General features: G+C 39.5%; 1 protein-coding gene across 1 annotated transcript; it reads right to left on the reverse strand.

Moving 5' to 3' along the window:
* Positions 1 to 824: 824 nt before the first annotated feature.
* On the reverse strand, positions 825 to 9,770 carry LOC101538738 (olfactory receptor 1J4-like). Its single transcript, XM_012933796.2, has 2 exons — positions 9,274 to 9,770; positions 825 to 1,773 (listed from the first exon to the last, which is right to left on the reverse strand). Exons 1-2 carry the CDS (start codon positions 9,768 to 9,770, stop codon positions 825 to 827), a joined length of 1,446 nt encoding a protein of 481 aa, XP_012789250.2.
* Positions 9,771 to 10,344: the final 574 nt, after the last annotated feature.

Here is a 10,344-nt window from a genome sequence, read left to right on the forward strand (position 1 = left end):
ACTGCAACGTACAGACTTGAAAATGTGCCTGTCAAGGTGGCAGGGCAGGCTGCAGGTGTGGGAGGGAAATGGAGGGAATTCTGGGGAAGGGCAGAGACACTGGTGATGGGGTTCGGGTTGGCACATAATATGTCTAAATCTCAACTACGAATCATTGTATATCATGGTGCTTTAACAAAAAAAAATATTAAGAAATAAAATGTTTATTCCGTCTAGTGCTCTGGACAGCAAGACTGCCTTTGTCTTCTTTAGTGGTATCTCAATTGCAGGAGTTGATGGGAATGTATTTTACTATTTGTGCCTCCAAGTAACATTCTCCAAATAACATCCTCAAGTTTCTTGAGTCACCCACTTGGCTTGGAAACTGTACTCTGTTTCTTAGTTACCCGGGCGTCAAAGGAGCCCAAAGCACCAAACTTCAGCAGCTCAGGCAGCTCTCCACACGCTCAGGTGGAGCCTCACCCATGAGTGAATATATTCCTGGACATGTCATCCTTTTTACCACTAATATTCCAAGACTAGCACAACACATTTTATAAAGTTTAAAAAACTTGTTTTTCATTCCTGCCAGTTATCATCTTTAACTCTTTCCCATTCCTAAACTCAACAAGCTGAAATACGGCCCCATGAACGTTAATCATTGGTATGAAAATCCTCCCAGTTAGTGAAATCTGTTTGAGAAATGTCAGAAGAATGTGACTGAGAATCCCAACCACTCTGACATGTGGGTAAAGACAGTTTCATCAGAACACTCAGAATGCCAAAGATTCCATGTACAATAGCTTCCATGTTTATACTAATATATATTTGAAAACGCATTCATATTAAGTTATATAGCTGCAAGACTTCATTCTGTTAACAAATAATTTTAGGGCCTGTTTTATGTCTCTGTTTCTCAGGCTGTAGATGAAAGGGTTCAGCATGGGGGTGACTATCATATACATCACAGAAGCAGCTATGTCTTTATTACTGGAGATGGATGGTGAGGAGAAAAAGTACACTTCTGCAACAGTTCCATAGAATAAACACACAACGAGGAGATGGGAACCACAGGTAGAAAGGACTTTGAAGAATCTCTTAGCAGAAGGATCCTTCAGCACGGAAGCCCATATGCGAATATAAGAGCCCACAATAGTGGCAAAAGGCAGAAAAACAATTATTCCTGTCTCAATGAAGATAAGCCATTCATTAACTGAGACATCTGAACAGCTCATCTTCAAGAGAACCGGGAGTTCACAGAAGAAGTGGGGGATGGTAATGTCATCACAAAAGGAAACTTGAAGGAAGAGGAGGGTGTGCAACAGAGAGCGGAGAGAACAGTAGATCCAGGATGCAGAAACTAATGAGACACATTTCTCTTGCCTCATGATAGTGGCATAGTGAAGTGGGTGACAAATGGCCACAAACCTGTCATAGGCCATCAATGTAAGAAGAAAGATATCAACACAACCAAACCATATGTAAAAATATATCTGTGACACGCACCCTGCATAGGGGATGGACTTGTGAATGCTCTGCATGTCCATCAACATTTTGGGCACATTGACAGATGAGAAGCATATGTCAGTGAGAGCCAAGTGGCTGAGGAAGAAGTACATGGGTGTGTGGAGACGAGAGTCCATCCGGATGAGCAGGATGATGAGCAGGTTCCCCAGCACCGTGGCCAGGTACATGCTCAGGAATAAGGTGAAGAACAAATCCTGATGTTCTGGATGTATAGGGAGTCCCAGAAGCAGAAATTCAGACACAGTGGTCCTATTACCTCTTTTCATGCTGCTCATGTTTCTGCTGGGAATGAAATGGAGAGAAAACTCTGTAACTTTTATAGCCATAACCTTACAATAATGCCATATTTATATGAAAGTGTTACATTGAAACAAATCTCCTGTCTATTTCTCAAACCAGATGATCCAAAAACCAGAGCCTGTACCATTCAGATGCCATTGATATATCACTTCACTATGACTATCAGATTTCCTTATTGAACAGGAGGAAATTTTTTTTTCTCAGTAAAAAAGCATCAAACTATATCTTTGTGTCCCAGGTACTACATAAAGCTCTCTAGGAATTACACGGTCTCAGTGTTGAATGAGTGTTTACCTTGTGTCATGCCTAGAAATCTTAGTAATTTACTATGATAACATAAAGGTGGGATGGAGCGATAGCAGAGCAGGTATGGAGTTTCCTTAGCACACGTTCAACCAGGGTTAGATTCCTCCATGCCTCTTGAAGAGCCTGGCATGCTACCGAGAGTATCTCTCCCTGCACAACATTCCATATTCCAAAACCAGTAACAACATTTCTTATAATGGAGATGTTACTGGCTCCCACTCGAGCAAATCCATGAGCAAAGGATGGCAGGGACATGACAGTGACAACATAAATATATGGACATCCAGAGAGGTAGCCTGTGTATCATACTGATGTTCAATACCAGTACCTCAGATGGCTCTCTGAACACTGCCAGGAGTAAGCCTGGGCATTGCAGGATGTTTCACAAAGTAAAACAAAGCAAAATACCTGAACATCAGGAGATAACTTTCAACATTTACCTTTAATATAACGTGAAACTACATTGGGAGAGAATTACTACCCTGTAAATTTTTGGATGCTCCCTGCTCAGAGATATCTAGGCAGTATTTTTTTTTACCATAAGATTTATTAACATTAATAATAGTGGCAGATATTGATCCTTTATAGACACTATGCACACATCATTCCAAGGGATTTATATCACTATGTCACTGTCAACCCTTGCTCATTATTTGCTCGAGAAGGCACCAGTAACATTTTCATTGTAAGACTTGTTGTTACTGTTTTGTGCATAGTTTATATCCAATTTTATTTATAAATCCTGAACAGAGCAAAAATACGCAGCATTTAATCCATTTTAATAACTGGGGACAATAGATATGTTATCTCAATGTGCAAAGTTACATCATTCATAAGTAAAATAGATGAAAATACATTATTTAGGGATAATATCTTCTAACCACTGTATATAATTCTCATAATTCTTTTTGTTATGGTAACCAGATATGTTATATAATATCACTTCACTTCTAAAGTTATGATATTTATAAATCATATAATCCCCAGTGTTTTGAACATTTTAATTTTAAATAAATATTTATTTGGTGCTCTATGATATATAAGGCAACTTAAGTGGTATATATGACAGCATTATTTCAAAGATATGAACAACCTGATAATTTAGACATAAATGGAAAAACGTTTGACCACAGCTCTCTAATGGTAGACTTCAAACTCAATATTCCTTAGAAGTTCTAAGGTTGAGGTTAGAATTGCCAAACAAATACTGCCAAGAATGAACCGTACTGACCTTTGTATTCAGGTATAGGAGAAGATGGACAAGTCCACTAGGAACCAGTATATTACTTAGAGACACTGACTATTTTGATTCGTGTCCACCTGGAATGACAGTGACTTGAGCCTTCCATCAAGGCCAGGATGCTCATGGACATGTTCTGTGTATGTCCTCCCTGGAAGAAACTAGAAGAAAATTAGCAGACCATTGTGGGAGATTCTATGCAGGCAAGACCTCAGAAGACAGCTCAGCATAAGCTGGAAATGTCAGGCCGTGTCCAAGATTGTGAGAAGGGCCTGTATAGGAGTTTTCTTAAATTCCTTAGCTTTTTAACCTATGATCCCTCAGACATTGGAGAAATAAGAATCTTGATGACAATAACACTTCAACAGTTGGGGAGAGATAAAGGTTATATTTCATCTTCTTTGAGAACTTTTTGTATGCCAGGCATGATACTAAATAACTTGTGTACATTTTTCATTTGAAGTTGTGATATTGTATTGTGATCAAATATTTACCCTTTAAAACTGGAAATTATTTCAGATACAGATATGTAAGAATCAGACTTCAGATAATATCTTTATATTACATATTGAGGCACTGACACAGTAGGTATTATGTGATAGAGGTGGAAACACACATGAACATATTTAATCAGTGCAGTAATGTAATCACTATTGACAGTCCATTAGATATGCATTGGTGAGATAGGTGCTTCCTAGTCATTAAGTTAAACCACCACTACTTTTACAAAGACATGAGCAAATACAAAGAGTATGATAAGTGAAATACTCAATAAGTCAATATTCAAGATCTTATATTTCTAAGTGTTTTGAGCCTTTTTCCCATGTTTATTTTTGGCAAATTTAGAAAACTGCCCTCTGTAGCTGGAAACAAATTTGCCTTATCAGACATTACAGTCTCATATTTAAATGTTAGATCTGCACACAGAGGACAATATGTAAGTCACTGAAGGAGAACAGAGCAGGTTTAACCACACATCCCAAATCACACTCAGTACTGCTCTTTATGTGCTTAATGGAAATTTATTCGTCTCTGTGTTTTCTGACCAATGAGAGGAAAGAATCCAATCATGTATAGCATGCATCTTCCACAGTCTACATCCATTTCTCTTCTTATCTCCTTGTGTTTTTCTCCATTTTCCTTTCTATCTAAGGATATATATCACACACATCCAACATAATTTTTGAAGAAACATACAAATATTGACATCACACCAACAGGAATCAACACATAGACTCATACGCAAATCACACATATTTCTAAACACACAGAGACACATATTGCTGTCCTGGATGCACACCTCACTCCTCACTATGTTCTCAGCACTCATGAGTAGCTCAGGTACCTTCCAATCCAGTTTCTGACTCACCACCTGCTATCATAGACATCAGAATAAAAAGAGTAGAAAGAAGCATTCATGAGTCCCTCACCTCCTGAACTTTCTGTTCTGATACCCAGAACGTTAAGAAGAGCACCACTTTATAGATATTATGGAGAAGAGCAAGCCAATCTCCCTAAGCTCCTGGTTAAGAAAAGAAAGTAGAGTAATTGCTCCAGTCCAATCAGACCTTGGGGAATATCCGGGCAGGGGCTGGAGGAACTGAGCTGCTTGGGCCACCTGAGAGAAGGTCCCAGGTATCAGGGGCATCTGGGGTGTTCCCTGCCTGCTCAATTCAGGCCGAAGCAGAAATCGCTGAGCTGCTCCAACACCAGCCAATGGGTTGGTAGCCAGGGCTGGATGCAGGATCCAATATTCATTCACTGTTGACGCTACATAAGTAAAGTAACTTCCCTTAACTTTTGATGCAGTAGTTATAAAATTCAGAGAGTAAAAAGTCAATCATCATGAAGATTTCATTAAGTATCAATGAAGTCAATCATGCTTAAGGACTCAGATGCATAGCACATGCTCACTGTTGCTATCACTTTGTATATTCCCACAAAAGAATAATGCATATAGAATCCTTGATATTGCTACACAATTGGAGTGACTGAATCACTCAGACAACTGGTTCCTATCACCCCCAGTTACATATTCCTACTTCCTTAATAAAGATCTAAGTATCTCTACAAATAGACATAGTTATGAGATACAAATATTCAGAAAATCAGTCCTTTGTATCTAACAGGCTTCCTCTAATCCTAACATATAGTGATACATATCCCACATGTTGGAGGTCTGATTGGGCCACTTTCAGACTTACTTCTGAGAGACCATTTGCATATGATTCTTGGACCCTCCCTCTCCAAAAAAAATTTTCCTAATAGCACAGAAGATAAGCAACTTATTCTTCCCTCTCATACCTTATCACAGCTTAGTACAATCCTGAAAATTTTAGTTTGGTTCAAATGAGGTCACTTTCTTTTAGTCTATTCAAGATTCTTTTAGTGTATACGAGCATACCTGTCGTCTCAATATTGATACCTGCCAAAGGTGTCCCTTCTTTCACCATCTTTTAATTGTTCAGCCAGGTAAAGAGAGAACTTATAAATATGAAAGCTTTTTCTTTTTTAGGTAGGCACAGGTAGGTTATTCAAATACCCAAGTCTAGAAATGATAATCTAAAATTAATTTTAAAAGACAAGTGAAAAATAATAGGATAATAGGAATTCAAAAAAAAATTGTTCAAGACAAGAAAAAGATATCAAGCATATACAGTAGGAAAGGAAAAGGTCAATTTATCACTATTTGCAGGGAATTTGATACTATACTTAGAAAACCCTAAAGACTCAACAGAAAAGCTCCTAGAAACAATAGGTCCATGTAGTAAAGTGGCAGGCTACAAAATCAACACCCCAAAATCCATGGCTTTCTTATATATGAATACTGAATGAGAAGCGAGAATTTAAAGAGATTGTCAAGATGACCAAAATTGTTGGTTGTTTAAGTGCTTCCGGAGTATCACACATAGAACATATAAACATTAAATCGTTTCACAACCTCCTGTGAGGCATCATGATGAGCAAATTCGTGGAAATTCTCCATATTCAATGAATGAGAAGATTTTTAATTATCTCAACGCTACACAAGTCAGAACTGTGGACATTTGAAGCTAAGGAACATTTCTATTTCATCAGGGAACGGGAGAATCGAAGTTAATAAAATGCAAGATATCAGCAATCTGATGAGCTGGTATTGGACAGAAACGTAGGACCAAGTGCATAAGGGAACTGAGCTATAAGGACTTACAGGACATCAACTTTTATACTGCCAGTGGCTAATCTCCTATTATTTATTTTGGGGGATTGATGCACAAGTGGTGATACCTAGAAAATACTCCTGGATTAATTCCTGTAAGTTCCTGGAGCATGTGCAGAGCTAGAATGTGTACATGAACCTCCTCCATAAGAAACGTCTGCTCCAGACCCTCAGGTCCCTTCCTAGACCCCTTTGGATGGAGGTGCTCTTCTTTTTTTGACTATTGCTAAAGACTTGTCAATTTACTTGTCATTTCAAAGAACCATCTCTCAATAAGCTTCCTGTATTGGGTTTTTAAAAAATCTTTATTTTACAATATTGAGTGAAGAAGAGTCCCTTTCTCCCCACATCCACGCCAACACCGGTTGTTTTTGTTTTTGGAGATGTGGGCCAGTCTCTGTGGTGTGAGATGATATCTCATGGTTGTTTTGATCTGCATCTCCCTGATGATTAGTGATGTTGAACATTTTCTCATGTGCCTCTGAGCCTTTCGGATTTCTTCTTTGGAAAAATTTCTGTTTATTATATCACCCCATTTTTTGATTGGGTTGGCAGTTTTCTTCTTGTGGAGTTCAACCAGTGCATTATATATCCTTGATATCAACCCCCTTCAAATGAACCCCCACAACTAAGACCTGTTAAATATGATCTTTGTGTTAAGAAGAAATGGAAAAAATGACTACTGATCAACAGCTAGATAGCTAGGTGATGTAATGGCCTCAAGGTTCCCAGCTTGTTTATCCCAGATCCACCTTCCATGGTTATTTAGGAAATAGGCAAGACAGAAATTTTCAGTTCTTCCTTCTGCCCATATACATGATACCTAGATTGAGCATTGTTCCTACTTCCTTGCACTCTGGGGTGCAATAAAGTCTTTCACTTAAGAAACAAAGTCAAAAGAACTAAAGAGTAGAGCTAGATGGGAAGTGTTAGGGTTCTGGATCAGAGAGAACCCACAAAACAATAAGCTTTGCGGTATAAAGTTTATTCGTCACACGTCGAAGAAGCATTGAGTTCAGAAGCTGAAACAGCTGAGCAGGCTGAGAAAGCTGACCCATGTGGGCCATGCCCTCCAGTAGGAGAGAGACCCTTCCCCTTGTTTCCAGGGTCCTTTTGTGCTCTAAGAAGACAAGGGGGGTTCCTGATCATCTCATACAACATCCTGGTGACACTTTTCCTTACTCAGTTCTGTAATTATCTCCACTGACTTCATGCAGGGTAATTCTGCCTTTTCAGCTTATTCCCATAAAGAGTGTCTGGTCCAACTGATGGTTTGGCAGAGTGAGGCAGGCTCATCTGAGTGCCGGTTCGAGCTGCTTCTTTCTGAAATAGCTGTGCTGATGCTAAGAAAAGCTAAGTATTGCCAAGAGGGGAGTGGGTCTCCACGAGATACAATAGGAATCAGCAAAGGGCCAAGGGCCTGCTCTTCCAAAAAATGGTATAACCAAATATCCGTATCATATACCAACAACTCTGAAAATAAGAGATCCAAATTGCAAGGTACACACTTGAAAATGTGCCATTCAAGGGGGCAGGCTGGAGGTGTGGGAGGGACATGGAGGGAAACCTGGGGAAAGGCAGAGACACTGGTGATGGGGTTAGGGCTGGAACATAATATGTCTAAAACTCAACTACTAATAATTGTATATCATGGTGCTTTAACAAAAAATTTAAGAAATAAAATGTTTTTCCATCTAGTGCCCTAAACAGCAAGCCCGCCTTTGTCTTCTTTAGTGGTATCTCAATTGCAGGAGTTGATGGGAATGTATTTTACTATTTGTACCTCCAAATACTTCCTCCAAATAACATCCTCAAGAGTCACCAACGTGGCTTGGAAAGTCTACTCTGTTTCTTAGTTTTCTGGGTGTCAAAGGAGCCCAAAGGACCCAGCTTCAGCAGCTTAGGCTGCTCCCTACACGCTTAGGTGGAGCTTCATACATGAGTGATTGTATCCCTGGACATGTCATACTTTAAAACACTAATATTCCACGACTAGCACAACACATATTATGAAGTTTAAAGTAACTTCTTTTTCATTCCTGCCAGTTATCATCTTTACCACTTTCCCACTCCTAAACTCAACAAGCTGAAATATGGCACCATGTACTTTAATCATTGGTATGAAAATCCCCCAGTCTATGAAATCTGTCGGAGGAATGTCAGAGGAATATGACGTGAGAATCTCAACCACTCCGATATGTGGTTGAAGACAGTTTCATCAGAACACTCAGAATGCCAGAGATTCCATGTATATTTGAAAAACATTCATATTAAGTTATTGGAGCTACAAGACTTCATTCTGTTAACAAATAATTTTAGGGCCTGTTTTATGTCTCTGTTTCTCAGGCTGTAGATGAAAGGGTTCAGCATGGGGGTGACTATCATATACATCACAGAAGCAGCTATGTCTTTATTACTGGAGATGGATGGTGAGGAGAAAAAGTACACTTCTGCAATTGTACCATAGAATAAACACACAACAAGGAGATGGGAACCACAGGTAGAAAGGACTTTGAAGAATCTCTTAGCTGAAGGATCCTTCAGCACAGTGGCCCATATCCGAATATAAGAGCCCACAATAGTGACAAAAGGAAAGAAAGCAATTATTCCAGTCTCAATGTAGAGAACCCATTCATTGACTGAGATATCTGAACAGCTCATCTTCAAGAGAACTGGGAGTTCACAGAAGAAGTGGGGGATGGTAATGTCATCACAAAAGGACACTCGAACCAAGAGGAGGGTGTGCAACAGAGAGCGGAGAGAACAGTAGATCCAGGATGCAGAAACTAATGAGACACATTTCTCTTGCCTCATGATAGTGGCATAGTGGAGAGGCTGACAGATGGCCACATACCTGTCATAGGCCATCAATGTAAGAAGAAAGTTCTCGACACAACCAAACCATATGATTAAATATATCTGTGACATGCAACCTGCATAGGGGATGGACTTGTGAATGCTCTGCATGTCCATCAACATTTTGGGCACAGTGACAGATGAGAAGGACACGTCAGTTAGAGCCAAGTGGCTGAGGAAGAAGTACATGGGGGTGTGGAGACGAGAGTCCATTCGAATGAGCAGGATGATGAGCAGGTTTCCCAGCACCGTGGCCAGGTACATGCTCAGGAATAAAATGAAGAACAAAGCCTGATGTTCTGGAGCTATCGGGAGTCCCAGAAGCAGAAATTCAGACACTGTGGTCCTATTACCTCTTTTCATGCTGCTCATGTTTCTGCTGGGAATTAAATAGAGAGAAAAGTCTGAAATTTTATAGCCATAAACTTATGATAATGCCATTTTTATATGAAAATGTTACATTGAAACAAGTCTCCTGTCTATTTGTCAAACTGGAGGATGCATAAACCATTGTCTGTATCATTCAGATGCCTTTGATATATCACTTCACTATGACTAACAGATTTCCTTCTTGAACAGGAGGAAAATTTTCTTTTTCTCAGAAAAAGAGCATCAAACTATATCTTTGTGTCTCAGTTACTACATAAAGCTCTCTAGGCAAAACACGGTCTTATAACACGGTTGAATGAGCGTATACCTTGTGTCATGCCTGTCAATCTTAGTAATTTACTATGATAACATAAAGGTGGTATAGAGCGATAACACAGCGGGTATGGTGTTTGCCTTGCACGCAGCTGACCAGGGTTCGATTCTTCCATGCCTCTCGGAGTGCCCGGCATGCTACCGAGAGTATCTCCCCCCACAGAACATTCTATATTCCAAAAACAGTAACAAAATTTCTCACAACAGAGACGTACTGACGCCCACTCAAGCAAAT

This window comes from Sorex araneus, chromosome 1, assembly GCF_027595985.1.
Source record: "Sorex araneus isolate mSorAra2 chromosome 1, mSorAra2.pri, whole genome shotgun sequence".
Lineage (NCBI taxonomy): Eukaryota > Metazoa > Chordata > Mammalia > Eulipotyphla > Soricidae > Sorex > Sorex araneus.

What these genes read in the sequence shown, in the direction of transcription:
- LOC101538738 (XM_012933796.2), bottom strand. Translation starts at nt 9,770, where the DNA reads ATGAAAAGAGGTAATAGGACCACAGTGTCTGAATTTCTGCTTCTGGGA. An exon ending in ACCCTCCTCTTGGTTCGAGT is followed by an intron (nt 1,774 to 9,273) that starts GTCCTTTTGTGA and finishes AAACATGAGCAG; the next exon opens with CATGAAAAGAGGTAATAGGA.